Raw genomic sequence first — 17,757 nt, forward strand, 5'->3', positions numbered from 1 at the left:
TGTATGGGGTGTGATGCGTGGGGAACTTGGGTTGGTGGAGGAGGTTCTAGAAATGCTTTTATAGACGTTGTTTACTCCGCCTGTGAGTCATCCGTGTAGATTAAATCACTTGTACCTGCATTGTGTTTACAAATCGATGCTACAATGCTGGGATCGTGTAATTGACGCTTGGACGATTCGTTCATGGCTCATGGCTGGCTCGTATTCGGGGTATAAGCCGGTGGTTGCATTTCTTTTTACAAGGATTTAGGTCGCTGGATGGCTGGCGTACATCCATCCATGTCCAGGTGCTGGATGTCCAACACAATGCTTCCACAGCACCAAGATCTCCCGCTCATCACATCATTAAGCTACAAGTAAAGACCATCTCAGTCCGAATCGCTGTCGATCACAAATCCGGCGCGCATCCGCCGGCGTGAAGCAGCGGCAGCGACCGGGGCATCGTCATCCTCCTCATCCTGTGCGCCGCCTTCAACCTCGGCTTCGCTAGTATGTGCGGCTTCATCGTCGCGAGCAGGTCCCAACAGGTCCTCCCGATTGCGACTGAACGCGAGGTCGTCATCGAAATCCAGAAGATCGTCCAGTTCATCCCGGGGCATGTCGTCCTGTGGCGACTCCGGCGACAAATCCCCGGTGCCCCCCATGATGATATCCTCGTCCTCGTCTGCTCCAACAGTCTGACTGACTCTCCGCTGTCGCTTGTTCTGGCGCTTGCCTTGCCCTTTCTTCCCGCTGCCGTTCAGCGCTTCTGGCGGAACCCCGTGGAGCATGGCCTGTTTGATGCGGTCGGCCTGCGCTTTGCGGCGCTGTTCCTCCAGGCGGAAGAACTTCTCATCTGCCTCATCGTCCGTCTCCTCGTCACTGGCATGTACGTAGAGGTCACTCTTAATCTTCGCGATGCGAGCTCGAGCATTCTCCTCGCGGGCGCGCCGCCGCTCCTCGAGGGTTGCCTCGTCGAGGGGTTCGCTTTCCTCGTCCTCATTCTGCTTGCGCTTCTTGCGCTTCTGCTTCAGCGCCGAGAGCGCATCCGCCTTCGCCCGCGGATTCGCCGGAAACAAGAAACCGTCGGGTACTTCATCTTCGCCCTCGGAATCCGACCCAAAATTGATGCCGTCTTGGGCCTCGGACTGGGGGTTGTTCTTTTTGGGACCGTACTTGCGTCGGATCAGTTCACGCGGGTCCCGTCCGAGATTTCCCCTCTCCGCTTTGGCAAGATACCTGTCAATGAACGACTTCATCTCTCGCAGATACTGCGCCGTTGCCGTGGAGGGGATCACCCAAGAGGCTCCCGCTATGTCTTCCACACCAAGTCGCTCGAATTTGACGAGCGTCATCAGGAGGCGAAGCTTGGCGTTCGAGAACATGGCGTTCTGGCATGTTTCGTCTCGAGGTTTCACAGCTGCGCAACGGTCAGTACATGTGTACGGTCTGCACACACCCAGGTGAAGGGACCAGGGATTGCATACATATCATTGGGTTGGGAATCCTTGCGCTCTCTGCACCTGCTGCGCGTAGGGCTCTCTCCTGCTCTTCCCAGGTATCTCGTTCCTCCACGGCCGACCCCAAGACGTCGCTCACCCACTTGACGAGGTCCGCATCCCCATCTAGAACCAAGGCAGGCACCATGATGCTCAGCTTCTCCTCGATGGTGTTTGCTTGTTTGGGATCGATCTCCAGCTCAGCGGGGGGTCTCCGGATGGTCGGGAGCGTCTGCCGCTCGTGTCCATATTCAAGATAATAGGTGGTCGCGTTGATCTTGCTGAAGAGTAGCTCGACGAACAGCGCAGGGCGCTGTTCCAGTTTCTTGGTCAATCTCCTGATGATTTGCCGGACTAATTCCTCCCAGTCTTTGAAGATTGGCTTGCTTGAATCCAAGGCTCCGGGCCCCTTGATCATGCGGTAGAAAAGATTAATGATATCGAGCCGGAAGAGCAAGACGCTCATCTCCTGCTTGAAGGCAATCCGATAAAAATACCGGTGGGCCCGTTTCAGTTGCTCCGTATTGAGCTCTCTATAATGCTTGGTGAAGTGGACGAAAGTGTCGACGCATTTCTGGTTGCAGAATTTGGCGGCGAAACGCCGGAAGTCGAAGCTGCGCTCCTTCGACATCCTTTCCGCCTCCATCATATCCTCATCCTCGGATCCGTGCTCTTCGTCGTTCTCTCCCTCAACGATCCCCTCGGTTTCCTTCTGCTTACGTCTGGCACGCCGCCGAGACCGCACCTGCATGTCGACATTCTCCTTGGAGTAGCGTTCCAGCATACGTAAGAAAACATGGGTAAGCTCGGTGCATGCGTTCAGGTAACCAAATCCCTGATCGGTATAACCGCGAACAATAGCAATCACGCGGTCATGCGTTGTCTCCTCGTAGAAGATCCGATTCTGGATATTTTCGGCAATCTCTTGGTCCTCCTCCAGTGGCGATTGGACCATATCCTGGACAGTCAACAGAATCTGCGTAAAACAGCGCATCTCGGCGATGAGATCTTGCCAGTCTTTGCTGTCGACTGCATACTGCATGGCGCGGTTCAGGAAGACAAAAGTCTCCTGGTCCAGCACACCGGCCACCAGACCGAAGCTGTCCGGCTCGATCTCCTTCCCGGGCTTCTCGCTCTGCGCCCGTTTCTCCCGCTGAAGTGCACGTCGTGCCCGTTCCGCCTGCAGAAACCAGGACACAGTGTAGAAGAACTGGCGGGTGTTGATGTCGACCACCCGATCCGCTTCCCGTTCGATTGCTTTGCGCACGTGGGTGAACAGAGGGTTGAACCCTGAATCCAGGAACTCTTCGACGAACTTCCGGAGGTTTTCCGACGCCGCCCCGTTGAGGTGCACGGGAGTGCTGAAGTCGTTGTACATGGTCAAATCCTGCACCTTCCGGCGGAATTGAGGCTTGTTCCACTTCTTGCTTTCATCCATCTTCTGGAAGGTCGTCTGGTCATCTTTGAGGACGCTCTGCCCGGACACTGTGGAGTATTTGGCGTCGTCGCGCTTCACCCAGATCATGGTTCCGAATCGGCCGTGCCGCGTGGGTGCGTTCTTCGCATATTCTCTCCGCAGCGATGACTCCTTCCGTAACAGGTCATCGAGCTCGTCGGTCCGCTTGGCAGTTCGTTGAGTGTTGTTCATGAATAGCTTCTCGACGTCGACACCCCTGACTAGATGAAACAAGATCTCCAGGAGAGCCACGTCTTGCAGATTGAAGTCGTCTCCCACATTGGAGCACATGGTGAGGAGGAGGGCGAACACGTCCTGCTCCTGAAAGGCATTGATGGTTGCCGAGCGGGACGTTTCCTCCTCATCACCTTCAGCCGCCAGGCGAGTATTCGGAGTGATCAGGGCGATATTGCGTAGGAAGAAGAGCATCAACTTGAGTATCCCCTCATCGCGAGTGGCGCGTTCGGATCGCGGGGTTGCCATGCTCGGGAGGCCGATGCGGATGATCGTGCGGAGATAGCCAGTGCTGGCATGGCTGAGAATCCCCCGCTTGTATGCGACATGCGAGTGCTGTAGGTACGGAATGTGTTTGAAGTTGTCGGCCGTCAGTTCACCTTGCATCTCCAATGGCCATGTCAGAGGCACCAAGATTTCCACTGCAAGACCCGTCAGTCACCCTGTTCCCTAGCGTAAAGATGGCACATTACAGCAGCAACATACAACACGCCAAGGCAATCCGCGACATATATTTGGTCTGCTTGGTGCTGTTCGCAAACGTCGACAAGATCGGTAGCAGATCTCCGTAGACCAGGTTCGCTTCTCCCAGACATCGCGCAACGTCCATGCGGTTGTACTTCTCGTCGTAGAGTTTCAGCCAGCGCTTGATATCCCGCAAGCATGCCAACGCATCGTCACCCAGGACGTACTTGTCCGCATCTTCTCCGTTGAAGCCTCCGAGCTATGATTGTCCACATAAATTAGGATTTCACAGCAAGGCAGTGCATGAGATGTAGTTGCATACTTACCGCGGTGACAAGACTGTAGACATGTGCTCGAACTTCCGGATCCACCACGGTGGACTCGGTAGTCGCGAGCGCTGGCTCTTCGACCTCCATCTTGGCCAATGATGCTGAACTCCTGGTCGCTTTCGACTTGAATAGCAATCGTCCATCACTGGTGATCTTTCGGGGCAATCTGGAAATGATCCGGCGCGCAAACGGGACATTGTACCAATCAGAGCGCGCACTTTACGTGTTATCGCGTCTTCCGCCTTCGGGTGCGCGGCGAAACAATTCGGCCGGTTGAGCCGAGGCTAGCCGATGACGTCGGCTCACAGGGGCCGATACCCGCGGGATGGAATGCTCCATCACAAGCAACGGAGAGACGAGTGCGGAGAACGGTGAGGGTGAAGATAGTCTCGGTTGATTTGGTTCTCTGAGCGTTTCTTCATTCCTTTACTCGATACTGAACAAGTGTCGTGCTCCTGCTACAGCCATGTTGTCGTCTTCACTCCGCTCCCTCTGCTACAGAGGCCCCTCAATCGCCTCCCGGGCCTTCAGTACATCGCCCCTCGCTCGATCTGCCGAGGTCAAGTCGCTGGGTGTGATAGGAGCTGGTCAAATGGTCCGTTCCAGCATTCTCCCCCTCCCATACATAACTTTAAGTCAGTATACTAAGTGAATTCATGCTAGGGACTGGGCATCGCGCTGGTTGCTGCCCAAAAAGCCCAAGTTCCAGTAACATTAATCGACACATCCCAAGCATCTTTAGATAATGGACTCAAGTTTGCCGGTAAAGCAACTTCCCTCTGCCCTTGGAGTTCGTCCCATCTACCGAGACGCCCCCCCCCCCCGCCCCTCCTTCCCCGGGGCCCCCTTTAATATTCTCGAAATGACTAACCATCCCCGCCCTCTTGTTTCCCCCCAAATGCAGACAAACTCCTCGCCAAAGATGTAGCCAAGGAGCGCCTGACGCAGGAGGCGGCGGACGCGGCGCGGGCGCGCATCACGCCGAGTCAGAAGATGGAGGACCTGGGCGGGGTGGACTTTGTGATCGAGGCGGTGCCGGAGATCGAGGCGCTGAAGCGGCGGATCTTCGAGCAGCTGGCGCAGATCGCGCCGCGGCACGCGATCCTGGCGACCAACACCTCGTCCATCTCGATCACCAAGATCGCCGCAGCGACGACGGCGGACCCGACGGACCTGCAGGCGCCGGCGCGGGTCGTCTCGACGCACTTCATGAACCCGGTGCCCGTGCAGAAGGGCGTCGAGATCATCGCGGGCCTCCAGACGGCGCCGGCCACGGTCGCCGCCGCCGTCGCCTTCGTCCGCCGCATGGGCAAGGTCCCCGCCGTCTCGGCGGACTCGCCCGGGTTCCTGGCCAACCGCATCCTCATGCCCTACATCAACGAGGCCATCATCTGCCTGGAGACCGGCGTCGGCGCCAAGGAGGATATCGACAGTATCATGAAGAACGGCACCAATGTGCCCATGGGCCCGCTGGCGCTGGCGGATTTCATTGGCCTGGATACCTGTCTGGCCATCATGAATGTCTTGCATCAGGAGACCGGGGATAGCAAGTACCGGCCTTCGGGGCTGTTGAAGCGAATGGTGGATGCCGGGTGGTTGGGCAAGAAGTCGGGCAAGGGCTTCTATGACTACTGATCGCGCGACGGCGCTGAGCCCCCTCTCGTGCATTGCGATATAAACTCTCAATCAATGCCACCATGGGTTCTTCGTTCGTTTTGCTACCATGCCTGATTTAATCCAGGATGGAAGTCGTAGTGATCAATATCTATTGTGACAAGGAGACATCTCTCTACGGGTGCATAAAGGTGCATAAAGGTATATTTACTCCATTTCTGGCAGTCTGGCAAATTGTCGGCAGAGTTAAAATAGATTGTAGATCGTTAGCACCACAATTGATTTGACAAAGGAAAAATTAAAAAGAATGGCTAAGTCAGCATCGCACGCCTCTTTGACATCAATCGCATCAAATCATTATTCCTCGCCGTCATAGAATGATGTCTCGGCGCAGTAAGTCTATGCTCAACCGGGAAAGTCTCTTACTCTCCCTGCTGGTCCCCTCCGTCTTAGCTTTGGCATTGGCCGCCTCCTCATCACGGAGTCTTTCGTTGCGGAGGATGGCAGTGACTACCGCAGACAGCTCGGCCTCCTGGTCTCGGCTCAACTTGGTGTGTCCGATAAGCACGGCCAGGAAGTCCGCGGGCCGCTGTCCGGACGCAGCGCAGGCACAAGCAGACCAAGGATCTCCACATTTGTAACTGGAGCAAGCAGTCAGCCTTTGTTATTGCTTTGATGAATGTACGCCGGGAATTGGGAACACTACCAGAATTGTGCCTTGCATCTGCAGGTGACATGGTCGCAGCCAGAGACAAGCTCTACCATGGAGCCGCAATCATAACATCGCTTCCATTGCTTGAGTCGGGCCTCCTCAAGAACAGCCGCGAGGCCGGGATCCGGCGCGCACCCTCTCGACGAATGAGCCAGGTCGCGACACCCTGAACATATCTTGGTGCTGCAGTAAGGGCACGTCTGCGATGAGGATGCGCTCCTGACATGCTGCGGCGCAATGAAGCGCCCACACGTCGCCGCTGGGCAGTACCACCGCTCTGCAGCTGGTGTCGCATACTCCTGCGCTTTCGAGATGTAGAAGCTTCTTTCCTTGGGCGTCAACACGGGCAAGATGGTCTCGACTGGGATATCTAGCTTGCAGCATCTGGGGGGGAACAACCCTTCCTCGGAGATGACCGTGAGCACCATCTGCTTCATGCATCGGCTGCAATACTTGTGTTGGCAAGGCATAGTCGCCAGGCACTCGGCGGGCATGATGTCGAGGCAGCACACACAGCGTCTACGCCACGTCAGTTAAGTCTCGAGTCAAGGGTCAACCGCGCAAGAGGGTAAACTAACTCGTCGACGATTTCAGTCTTAGCCTGTTCTTTGGTGAGCTTGCCCCGAAGCTTGGTGAAGAAGCGCTTAACCCTGGACCTTGCACGACTCTTCTTCTCGCCTGATAGCGGGTCTGGAAGAGCAGCGTCGGCCCCGGAAGAGGCACTCGATGACCCGGTATATGACCTCGACCCGCGCATGGTGCGGAGCCCTTCTGGCATCGGGAGAGCTTCAGCTGGTTGCGCAACAGCACGAGAAGACAGTCTTCTGATCATCATTGGAGGCATTCTCTTTGATGCACCACGTATTCTGCAGTTTCAGGACTTTAGAACGGATCGCGGGACGGCCCTACGAGGATTGATGGTCTCGAGGGTGGGTGAAAGCAGGTCGGACCGGTTGATTGCTGGGGAGTATTCTAGAATACTGGAATCCATAATCGCAGATCGTGTCTGGGCAGGAGCGGTTTGGCGAGAATACTAAAGCTGGGTGCCGGATATCAATAACATAATTCGAACGATGTCAGGTGGTCTGCTATTTGATATATTGAATGGATGGTCGAGGAGCTGAAAGAGCAAGAAGATCAATCGGAGGAAGAACGACATTTCGTTCTATATATGCTGTCTCCTACGCTGACCGGAATGCTCTTCCGGAAGGCCGTCGCATGATGAAATTCGGCATATGCGACAACTAAGCGGCCACGCCATGGGTACGGCGGTCGAATGCCACATGTTCAGTCTTCGTCATTCGCTACCATGGGAAATGGGAGGGTCTCTTCAATCGCTGATTCGCTGATTGTACTTGCACGGGAATTTCAGGAAATTTGGGAATGGCGCTGCGGAAAGTGTTTGGACCAACCATGGCCACAATCGAGCGTGTCAACAAGGGTCAAATGTCGGGGAGGATGGTTAACCATGAGGGTACCGGTATGCTTTCCGTCAAGCCGGTGTCGACGTGTCCAACTGTGGGGAGGGGGGAGGAAGTAGGGGAGGGAAGATGTATGGAAGGAGACTATAGGAGGAGAAGCGAAGGTGTAAGAAGAGGTTGGAGGTTGAAGGGAGGGGAGGGCGTGGAGGGGGGGAGGTTAGGTAACAACTAAGCAAGAAGCAACCTCAGCTTGATTCATAGGGATGGATGGGATGGATGCAGCCTCACCTCACCGCAACAAGCGACAATCCAATCCCATCCAATCCCATCCAATCCCATGTGACTCGCCCGCATCCTTTCTGCCCAACCGATTGACACTGCGTGCACCGTCGACTTCATCCCCTTCCAGACGCTGGGGTCGGTCAAGCTAATAAACAAAGGCCGCCATTGAGCTGCTGAGAAAAGAGATGATTAGATGGTTGTACCGTACAATCCTCGCAATGACATTTCATCAAAATGCTACGCTCGGCTGTGTCCCGCACTTTCGATCGAACCAGCTGATAACTTGAGAAAGGGTATCAAGGACACATAGCTACTACACAGTACACACGCAAACAGGAAAGGTGCCAGCCTAGAATTACAAATGAAAAGCTGCAGCTCAAACCTCCGAAGACGCCAATCGCGCTTTAAACCTTGAACTCCCCGGCCGGTTATAATGCACCAGCAAACTTCCGACCAGCCCAGGAGGAACCATACTCTTGGTATTCCTGACGAGTAATAGCGACTTTCTTCAACTCTTCTCTATTGGTGGCCAGTCGCGATGCCCCCAGCCAAGTGGATCGAATTGGGCTATCATTGAATTTCATTAGTCTCTCTTGGCTCGAGTCACAGGATAAGGGATAAGCTTACTCTTGAGGGCATCGCACTCTTACAACACACTCGGCGGATGCTAGTTGGCGCAGCTCGGTCTCCCTACACAGAGTTAGAAAACGAGTAGACCATTTCATAGGAGATCGTCTTACAGTCTCTCCATGAACCCCGGTAGTAATGAGTTCCCGCCAACAACCAGGACGTTGGCCAAGAAGGCCGGGTGCAACCCGGTAGGCAATACAGAAAGACTCTGCAGAACGATGTCCGGGATCCCGGCCTGTTTCATGCCAATGTCACCGGGAGTGAACAGGACTTCCGGGACAGTGAACCGCTCGTTGCCCAAGACCAGGGCATCTTCGGAGAGTGCCTCAGCGCAGGCACCGGACAGCGCTCCTTTCCTCTTCTTAGCGTTCAGTAATGGATCGTGTGGTCGCACGAAGCCCTTCTTTCCCGCATTGGGGTCCGGAAGGACATAGTCTACTGCGACGCCCTCTTGCGAATCAGAAAGGTCACGCTTTCGATTGCCTTTCCAGGTCTTTTCCAAGTCGCCAACGAAGTTGTTGCTCACATAGCAAACAGCCTCTTTGACCTCATTCATGATATAGGTTTCATCCACCATGTTATATTGCCGCACGGACACCATCTCCTTCAAATAATTCGTAAGATGTTTGCCACCCAGGTCGAGTCTGCGTATGGCACGTTGAAGCGGTTGGCCTCGGTAGACAGGCGTCACCGTGGTGTGGGAGTAGCCAGAGTCGATGACCAGTAAACATTCTCTTGGCGACACGACAGAATCCGCCTCTTTCACAACCGGATCTCCGAAGACAGTGTTCACCTCGTTCCAAGCATTCAACGGCGGCCCTAGATAGTGCGGCAGAATCGCATCAGCAACAGGACACAAAACCAAATGAGCCATTCGTGCCTATCTAGCTTCAGACTTGGGGGATCCGTACCTAAGCTCCTGTAATAACCGCCAAAGCCCCACTCCTCCATCACAATCTCGTCGGCGTTCTTTTGCAGGATGGGCAACGCATTGGGCGCCTCCGTCAGCACCAAGGTGGTGTCTTCCGGGTCGGTGATGCGCAGCTCCTTGCTTCGCACGGTCTTCTCGTCGAAGAACGAGTGCTCCCAGATCTCTTTCTGAGCTTCCCAGTTGACAATGTATCCCTTCTCTACCGGTCGACGAAAGGACATCTCGTTCCAGTCGGTCACATGTGTGTTGAGTTGCGAGCCGACGTATATGCGGTTCCCACGTGTCTTCACAATCGTGTTGGGTATCGTAGCGCACGCCGAAAGCGCCTTTTCCTCGTCCTCAGGAGGCGGGTATTCCGGCGCATATCCGGCTTTCAGGGTATAGGCGCCATTGTCGACAATGAAGGTTTTATCCGGTAGAGCTTGGAGGGTCGGGGCTTTGGCGACGGAAGCTCTGCCGCCAGACGGACGCGGCTTAGCTGAGCCCATGCTGAGGAAAGAATGATGGGACGGGTGCGGTTCGATAAAGTGGCTTCGGATGCCTCGAATCCATGCATGAGCAAATGGCACGGAGTCCGGAACCCAGAATTGTTGAATGTGGTGGTTCGAGTTGTTACGTGCTGGATGAATGAAATGCTCGTCCTCCGCGGCGGACGGCGATGCCAAGCAGCCAATCCTCCAAATCAGGAAACTAGGGCTCGATCTTAGGGCCACTCTATGTATAGTATACTGTCTGGTACGGTACGGTACAACACCACCTGGTCCTCGCAGAAAGCGAAGAGAGGGATGGTGGATGGAAATGTTTAGGCGTCTACCACATGATGTCGCAATGACACGACATTCATTGTTTCTTAAACAACGGACTATTACCCAGAACAAGGACATCGATACAGGACATTAAGATCTGCTCATAAAGATGATGAGTGCCGCGCAAAATCAGACAGTTTCCATACTATGTAGCAGTCCGATCTTCAGTCGGGTCGTCGAGCGACTCATATTGAGAGAGCTCTTCTGCAGTCATCCGATCCTTGAGCCATTCAAGAATGGCATCAGTACCCTTGGCGACAATCTGCCACCGAGGAACACGGAAGCTATTTCCGGCAACCTCGAACCGTCTCAGGGCAGATCCATTCCCCCAATTTCTGCTTGAGCCTTCTCCTCTCAGCAGGCCGAGCTTAGGTGGAAGCATGCCGATATCATTATTTCCCACGTCTAATACTTGAAGGCCTTGGGCGGCATTGAACTCCAAGCTGGTATATCGATTGTCTGCGGCCACAAATGCCACCAGGTTGGTGTAAGTGCGGCGTACGGCAGGCACCTGCCCAGTCAGGCGGTTGTAAGAAACATCCAGGAATGTCAAAGCCGGTGCCACAAGGTTTGTCAAGATGGGATCCAGTGTAGTAAGGTTTGTAGCACTCAGATTCAGGCTTTGAAGATTGGGAAGCGTAAGAGCTGAGGCGAAGAGTGTTGTGCTATCTAGTGGGTTGTTGGAAAGGTCGAGATCTGTGAGAGTAGACGCCAGTAAACTGAGGGCAGATATAGGAAAGTAGCGTAGCTCGTTGTGATGCAGATACAAACATCGCACTTCGCTTAAGTTAATTCGCCTCAGCTCGTCCAGCTCTAGCTCACGCATATCAGTGTAAGACCGATCAAGAACACCACCAGGCTTGATCTGCCAAGCCGCCGTCTGAGCTGGGGTTTCCGGTGCTAATGTGAACTGGGTCGCGACAGAGCCCGCGTCATCGTCGGTATCCTGAGGCTCTGGCTCGCATCGGTTTCGCAAGTCGCGCTTCAGGTCCTCAGTGTCCATGGTCAGGAACTTGCGTTCGCGAAGGGGATTATTAGCCACTCGAAACGTGAACAGACTCTCCATCAAGCCGATCCTGTCGTCTAATTTGGAGATATCGTTGCCTGTAAAATCGACGTTTCGAATATTCTTCAAGCCAATGAAGCCTTCTGGGAGATTTGGAAGGCTGTTATCTTCCGCCGACAATGTCAGCAAGGCCTGCCAGTATGACAAATCCGGCAAGGACTGGATGCGATTGCAGCTAATTGCTAGAGTCCGGAGATTGGGCAGCTCCAAAGCCACGTTTTCGGCAAGTTTCACCAATGCATTATTGGCCACATCAAGAACCTGCAGTGCTTCGAGCTTATAAATCGAAGCTGGGATGAGTGTGCCTTTCAGTTTGTTCTTTGGGGCTCGGAGCTCCTTCAGAGAAAGCTGGCTTAAGGCTTCAAACTGTAATGAACTCAGCTGATTACCACCAACATCCAAGACTCGAAGCGAGCTCAATTGTGACACTTCTGGGGGCAAGTCAGTGAGAATATTATCATGCAAATCCAAAGTCTCCAGCATATTCAGGTTCTTGATCTCTGGTGTAAGAGTGCCTTCCAATCGATTCTTGGCCAGCTTAAGATCTTTCAGGGATACCAATTCCATAACGACCTGTAAATCGTTCATTTTGAGACTATTATTTGACAGATTCAAGGTGTGAAGTCTTTGTAACCTTCTGAAGCCTATTGGTAGAGATTGTAGCAGGTTACCGTGCAAGTCTAGCAGCTCAAGCCCGCCAAATTGGTTTCCCTTCTCGTCATCAGAATCCCCATCTATATCGTGCGGGTCGATGTCAGGGAAAGCTTCTTCAGGAAGTTCCGTAAACTCGTTGTCGGCCGCAATGAACTTAACCAGGTCTACACTCTGGTACCATTCAGTAGTAGCATTAGGATCGAAGTCGTACATCGCCATAACTTCCTTGGGAAGTTCTTTCAGATACATGGCTGCTATGTTGAGATGCCCAGAGGTTCTGCCTGTTTCAAGACGTTTTCGGAGAAGACCAATATTTGAATCCTGGGGGTTCTGATTGAACGGATCTTCGGTGTTGAGCCGATCCCAAGCATCATTCGATGACGAGGGTTGCATGCGCTTTTGCGCTTCTGCTTTTCTTGCCGCCTTAGCTTTCGCAATGCTCTCTCTGAGAGCGCTTGAAGATTTTGAAGCCTTCCTTGTTTCCATCGCTGACTGTTGCTCTGGTGTTAAGTCTGATGCCGTGGATCGTGCTGACGGTGACCGGGGGGCGACCGATGATTGCCTCGAGGTTGAAAGCTTTGGCTGCGCTCTTCGTGTTTTCTTCACATCTAGGCTAGGTAATGACGCATCCGGGCCCGATCCAACGGCGCTCATGTGGGTTTGAGTCAAGGCCGGACGAGGCTTTGTCGTGATAGATGCCAGATTAGCATTTCCCTTATGTCCACCCATTCTCGTAGAGGGCAGTTTCAATTTTGATGGGCTATGTGTAGTAGCCGGGGCAAAGCCATGATCACCCGATGCAGTATTCGTGGACAAAGATGGGCGAGGTCTGGATGGCAGCCGCATGGCAGAGGGCGGTCGTGCAAGATAATCGCCCCCACTAGGTTGTCGAGATGAGGATCGGGATGGTGACCTTGAATAGCTGGTCATTGATGATGATGGGCGGGATGGGGACCGCATCGGGCTCGTTGCGCCATAGAAACTCGACTGTCTTCTACCTGGTCCTGGCGATGGCGGAATTCTCGAGAGTGTCTCGATTGTTCTCTCTGCGAGAGAAGGTCGCGTACGGCCTCGCGTTTCTGTATCTTCGACCACGATATCGTCGTGCTCTAAATATGGAGCAGTATTCGAATTTGTGTTCGCTTCGGGCTTCGCACCCCCGCCCGCCCTTGTCTGAGATCCATCGATTTTCCGAAGCCCGGTGGAGAGTTTCTGAGGCGCTGTGTATTTTGGCAGCGGTTTTTTGAACACAGTATCTTCGGAAGGTCTGCGGAGCCTGTTCGCGTCCAGGCCCGAGTCGGTTTGTAGCTTCTCACGCGATGGCGAAGGTCGGAGAGGTTTGGAGTTTGCGGATGTCGTCGGCAAGGGGAGTCTGGATGCTAAGCGGGGAATGCCACTCGCTCGGGCAGGTGTTTTTGGTTGATTGTTCATCTTTGCACCAAGTTCGTGGAGTCTTTGGCTATGATCGGCTGCGGGAAGAAATTGAAAGGGGGCACTTTCACCACTATAGCAAGCTCATTGCCGCAAAGATATATTGACCAGATGAAAATATGTCGATCAATAATGTTCGGAAGTTCCAAAGGGTTCAAGCAGTCATGGTAGAGGTCAACCGTATTGTAAGTTCGAGAGCGGGTGGTCAATCGTCGATCTGGCGCAGTGACCTCCCAGTGTGCATGTTGTCCATAAGATGGCTGTAATTATTGAATTGATTGTTTACCATTTAATTTGTAGACCCGCCGCGGCTATTTGCATGTGCTGATGCCTGAGGCTTCATATCCCCACCTTTAAGGCACACCTTGGCATCGCCATAGTTCAGAAGTATTTATTAGACGAAACGTTCAGGTTCTGGTTAGGCACTTAGCATTGCAGATGAATGTAGTCTCTTGTACTAAGGGCACTCACTATCTAGCAATCTAATACAAGGAGGATGGAATTGCTGCAGAGTCTTAGATGCGCCTGTGGGTCACAAATTCATGTTTACATGACTCTTTATATTATTACCTGCCACTGGATTGAATTTCATCTTGGAAATGAGAGAAATAGCCCTTAACTGCCTCTCTGTACACCATCTACACAGTAGTATACATTCTTTCTTGATCTAACTAGGGTGTGAACTCAGGTAGAGGTGACTTGGACATGAAGGGACCCGGCTGAGCAAGGATAGAACCACAGAATTCAATCCTAGGCCTTTAGAGAAGCAGAAACCGTGCTAGTCTCCAAAGCTCTGGAATGATATCATTCCTACCCCCGCCGATGCCTGCATTTGCTGCATTCCTTGTCTTGACAGCCACGCTGTTCGGTCTATTCCACGATCCAGATTCATTCTTGCCATGCTGTCTGACAAATGAATCGTGAGTGACGACTTACTCTATAAGTTATCTAATCGTAGGTCCTTTGTGACCCGACTACCATCGGGCTCTTGAGATCAAACGGAGTTTTATAGAGGGTCACAGGTAGAGACGGGTGACTGACTAGGTGCCCGTGAGAACTCGACAAGTTGCAAGCACGGGAATCAGCCCAATGCTAGCTGGGCTGGTCTCCATCCCTCTGCTGTCATCGTGGATCGGTTGCCTCAGCTACAATCAGAAGTGGCCCCTGGGGTTTGGGTTGTTTACCTTTTGCAAGCGTCCGCGATCTCTGCTTAGCCCAAGCAGGAAAGGTGGCCTTTTAGCGCGCGGCTGGGCTCACGTGGGTGACGGTGGTTGGAGATGGTTGGTCAAGGCTGAGCACTGCAAGCGATGGTTCCCAGCCTCCTCCAATTGTGCGCCAACTTACGCTTGCAAACACCCTTAAGGCATCAATCCGGCCCCCGGCCCCTCAGCTTCCTCCTTGCTTCTCCTCATCATATCACCTCTTATGCCCACCCCCCTCATCCATCAACTAACTAACTTCTTCATCGTCGCCCTTTCGTATACCCTTATCGCGCGTACCTGCTTCATTCCTCTGATCTCCTTACTCCCGTTGACAGCTTCCCTCACGCTTCCATACTTACCCATTTCTTCTGACATTGGTCTCCTCTGCCATACTGCCATACCCGGAGCGATCTGTTTCCCGACTTCTTATCGTCAACTCCCATACCTTGTGAAACGTGCCCGATCCGGCTATCAGTGATAAGCGCATCCCCCGTCGCAAAGCTATTACTGCGACGAATCGCGCAGCGCTTGCCGTAAATTTGCCATCCGATTGCATTCATCCAGCCTGATAATTCTGCCCACCCGCTCGACGACATACTTCGTCTCGTCGCATCCTCGCACTCACCAAGGATATTGACGTCTCGCATGCGCTCGCGCCCGACCGCCTCACGCTAAGTTCCGGCCCACCGCATACAAGGTTTGCCTACGCGGTCCTACCTACAGACTGCGTCGGGCTTGGCTGCGAACACAAAAACAGTTACTTGCCTGCTCTTTGGATGCCATATCTTGACTATGTCGCAAGAGTTTGAGCGTCCGCTCTCGCAGGGATCGCTTGCTCCCCCAGTCGAAATTTCAGGGCCTGCTACTCCGGTTAAACGGGCAAATCTATCCGCATCACCGGACTTGAGTGTCAAAGCTGGAAGCCAAGCTTCGAACTCCGATCAAAGCAAACTCCTCTCGCCCCCATCTCTACCTTCATCAGACATGACACCGCCCCCCTCATCCCAGATACCCGGAGCTCCCCTGCGGGAATCAAGGTCTCGATCAGGCTCATGCCTCGAATCCCCGCCCAATATTGAGAAAACCCTCTGTGTGGCATATGGTGCTTCGGAGAACCTTCCAACTGCCGATGAGATTGAGAATGCGGACGAATTAAAGCTTCGCATGATCGCCAAAGACCTCCTAGGTGTAGCTCAGGAAGCCCGCATGTCAGCGCTCCATTTCAAATTGCAAAACAGTCTGCTCTCATTCACGAGTAACGAAGCGATCAAGCGTGCAGAGGTCGAGCATCAACTCGCGCGTAGGGAGGTTGAGATTCTTCAGAGTTCGGAATACCGCAGTCGCCAATGCCAGCATAATATCAAACCGATGCAGTCAATTTCCAATGAGGAGCTTGAGCTTTCTCTCAAACGCAATCAGGAACTCGAGAGGGTTAACGCTACCCTTGATCGAAGGCTTCGCCGAGCTAAAAAGCTTATCGAACAGGAGAGAAACACGTCCGAGCTTCTAAGAGAGGAAAATAGAATGTTGAAGGAGCGGATCCGCGACAACCGAAGACACTTCTCTCGGATGATCGAGCATGGTCCAATGTCGCCAAGTCCCCAGAACGAGGCCCGCACTCCCCATAGAGGGACAATACCTCAGTTCGCTGACAACGCTGGTCATCATTTGAACGGAACTGAGAGACATGACCCCTTTGAAGCTCTTCTAGCAGCTCACCGCGTCCTCAACCAAGAGTCGCCAGTTGTTGCCTCGACCCCCGATAGACACCGCAATCATCGAGAGAATGCGAGTCGCCACATGCGCGGCGCTCACTCTTTGTCGTCTTTACCTATGACTCCATCCCATCCTCGGTTGCCTCACGGTGAGGGTCAAATCTATACTCCAGGGACAGATTCTTTTGATGATCGTCGTGATCGAGACAGTACCATTTCCGCATCTGACATTGAAGAAGCCGAGACCGAGGAAGATGTCCCCGCTGCAGGAATACGGACTGTCTCCAGTAGCGTGCAGCGCCGCAGTCAGTTCAGCAACCATCCAGAGAGTCGAGGCATGGCAAGTGCTGCAAAGTCGAGTACGTTGCTGCAAACAAAACTGTTTGGCCAAGTGAGGAAGTCCGGCGTTGATCGGCCCCCCAGTAAAAATCTCAAACGCAAAGCAAGTTTTGATGGTGCGACCCCGAAGAGATCAAAAGCGGAGGAGAGGGTGGGTCTCGGTATTGGCACCTGGAACAACTAGACCAAGCAGAACCCGTGCACAACGGCAAAGCGTTGCTGTTTCTGCCAAATCTGAACCATTATCAGACATAGTATCCTGCCGTCAATGACGTGAGAGATGCTTTCCTATGTCGACGCGGATGGTCTGATCGCGTTATACCTTGCTTTCTGCATGAGCCTTTTTCCCAGGACATGGAAAAGTGATGAGTGATGACATTTTCAAAGAAACGATGAAAAAGACTGGTCTTATCTAAGGGCAGCTTGTTCCCCTGTGTGATCTTATCTGCCCGGGGTCTTGTCTTCGATATTTTTGCGTTGACTTTCGAGCATAGCTTGTGAACCACCAGGGGCTCTTACTTGAGGAGTTATTGATCGATTTAGCGGTAGTAAAAAGATGAATGAAATTCAAATTGAGCTGAGCTGAAGCACATTGGCAATGGGATCTTAAATGGTATACCAGTGAAGACCGGCATTCGTGGAAGTAGATCGTCAAGATATGAGACGGGTGGTCTGACTAAGCAATATTGACAAGTGACAAGGAGGTCAATGGTACTATAAGGTATGGATAAGGGGAGATAATGTGGTCCGTAGGGTTGGTCAGTGAAGCTGCATGTAAGAACGATGAAAGTGAGCCAGAACTATGACTTCTTCATCACCAATTTTTCATCTACTGGGGTATTCAAGCAATGGCAATTGCAGTTCGGAAAAGGCGGAGACGAAGGCGGACAAGAGGACGAGCATTCCGGATTGGGTAAGCAGGGTAGGGCTCGCTAAGCGAGGCGATGCGGCTCTGCGCGGGTTAGCCACACCAAAAAAAGTTCCACCTAATA

At 53.1% G+C, this 17,757-nt stretch overlaps 6 protein-coding genes across 6 annotated transcripts; 2 read left to right on the forward strand and 4 right to left on the reverse strand.

Moving 5' to 3' along the window:
• Positions 1-216: 216 nt before the first annotated feature.
• On the reverse strand, positions 217-4,103 carry tof1 (putative DNA repair protein (Tof1)). The gene is made up of 4 exons (XM_025674388.1): positions 3,960-4,103; positions 3,655-3,892; positions 1,467-3,590; positions 217-1,399 (listed from the first exon to the last, which is right to left on the reverse strand). Exons 1-4 carry the CDS (start codon positions 4,047-4,049, stop codon positions 369-371), a joined length of 3,483 nt encoding a protein of 1,160 aa, XP_025528822.1. The 5' UTR covers positions 4,050-4,103; the 3' UTR covers positions 217-368.
• Positions 4,104-4,428: 325 nt separating this feature from the next.
• BO86DRAFT_455551 (3-hydroxyacyl-CoA dehydrogenase family protein) lies at positions 4,429-5,613 on the forward strand (the record flags this gene model as incomplete). The annotated part of the gene is made up of 3 exons (XM_025677120.1): positions 4,429-4,557; positions 4,626-4,725; positions 4,867-5,613. The coding sequence occupies 3 exons, from the start codon at positions 4,429-4,431 to the stop codon at positions 5,595-5,597; spliced, it is 960 nt and encodes a 319-aa protein (XP_025528823.1). The 3' UTR covers positions 5,598-5,613.
• A 160-nt stretch (positions 5,614-5,773) lies between these two features.
• On the reverse strand, positions 5,774-6,920 carry BO86DRAFT_360198 (BRcat and Rcat domain-containing protein). The gene is made up of 2 exons (XM_025669799.1): positions 6,283-6,920; positions 5,774-6,217 (listed from the first exon to the last, which is right to left on the reverse strand). The coding sequence occupies exons 1-2, from the start codon at positions 6,780-6,782 to the stop codon at positions 5,947-5,949; spliced, it is 771 nt and encodes a 256-aa protein (XP_025528824.1). The 5' UTR covers positions 6,783-6,920; the 3' UTR covers positions 5,774-5,946.
• Positions 6,921-8,180: 1,260 nt separating this feature from the next.
• Positions 8,181-10,162, reverse strand: arp6 (actin family protein). The gene is made up of 4 exons (XM_025677534.1): positions 9,533-10,162; positions 8,732-9,440; positions 8,619-8,681; positions 8,181-8,558 (listed from the first exon to the last, which is right to left on the reverse strand). The coding sequence occupies exons 1-4, from the start codon at positions 10,038-10,040 to the stop codon at positions 8,420-8,422; spliced, it is 1,419 nt and encodes a 472-aa protein (XP_025528825.1). The 5' UTR covers positions 10,041-10,162; the 3' UTR covers positions 8,181-8,419.
• Positions 10,163-10,469: 307 nt separating this feature from the next.
• Positions 10,470-13,763, reverse strand: BO86DRAFT_360201 (uncharacterized protein). The gene has a single exon (XM_025669800.1). It carries the CDS (start codon positions 13,507-13,509, stop codon positions 10,504-10,506), a length of 3,006 nt encoding a protein of 1,001 aa, XP_025528826.1. The 5' UTR covers positions 13,510-13,763; the 3' UTR covers positions 10,470-10,503.
• A 1,583-nt stretch (positions 13,764-15,346) lies between these two features.
• BO86DRAFT_64329 (uncharacterized protein) lies at positions 15,347-17,127 on the forward strand. The gene has a single exon (XM_025677535.1). It carries the CDS (start codon positions 15,504-15,506, stop codon positions 16,947-16,949), a length of 1,446 nt encoding a protein of 481 aa, XP_025528827.1. The 5' UTR covers positions 15,347-15,503; the 3' UTR covers positions 16,950-17,127.
• Positions 17,128-17,757: the final 630 nt, after the last annotated feature.

The sequence above is a fragment of the Aspergillus japonicus genome (assembly GCF_003184785.1).
Source record: "Aspergillus japonicus CBS 114.51 unplaced genomic scaffold BO86scaffold_17, whole genome shotgun sequence".
NCBI lineage: Eukaryota > Fungi > Ascomycota > Eurotiomycetes > Eurotiales > Aspergillaceae > Aspergillus > Aspergillus japonicus.

Coding starts and splice junctions, on each gene's coding strand:
- BO86DRAFT_360198 (XM_025669799.1), bottom strand. CDS start 6,782: ATGCCCGCCGAGTGCCTGGCGACTATGCCTTGCCAACACAAGTATTGC. Junction 6,218..6,282: donor AGATGCAAGGCACAATTCTG/GTAGTGTTCCCA, acceptor TGCTTGCTCCAG/TTACAAATGTGGAGATCCTT.
- BO86DRAFT_360201 (XM_025669800.1), bottom strand. CDS start 13,509: ATGAACAATCAACCAAAAACACCTGCCCGAGCGAGTGGCATTCCCCGC.
- arp6 (XM_025677534.1), bottom strand. CDS start 10,040: ATGGGCTCAGCTAAGCCGCGTCCGTCTGGCGGCAGAGCTTCCGTCGCC. Junction 9,441..9,532: donor CGGTTATTACAGGAGCTTAG/GTACGGATCCCC, acceptor CGCACTATCTAG/GGCCGCCGTTGAATGCTTGG. Junction 8,682..8,731: donor CCGGGGTTCATGGAGAGACT/GTAAGACGATCT, acceptor AACTCTGTGTAG/GGAGACCGAGCTGCGCCAAC.
- BO86DRAFT_64329 (XM_025677535.1), top strand. CDS start 15,504: ATGTCGCAAGAGTTTGAGCGTCCGCTCTCGCAGGGATCGCTTGCTCCC.
- tof1 (XM_025674388.1), bottom strand. CDS start 4,049: ATGGAGGTCGAAGAGCCAGCGCTCGCGACTACCGAGTCCACCGTGGTG. Junction 3,591..3,654: donor GCGGATTGCCTTGGCGTGTT/GTATGTTGCTGC, acceptor CGGGTCTTGCAG/TGGAAATCTTGGTGCCTCTG. Junction 1,400..1,466: donor GATTCCCAACCCAATGATAT/GTATGCAATCCC, acceptor ACCGTTGCGCAG/CTGTGAAACCTCGAGACGAA.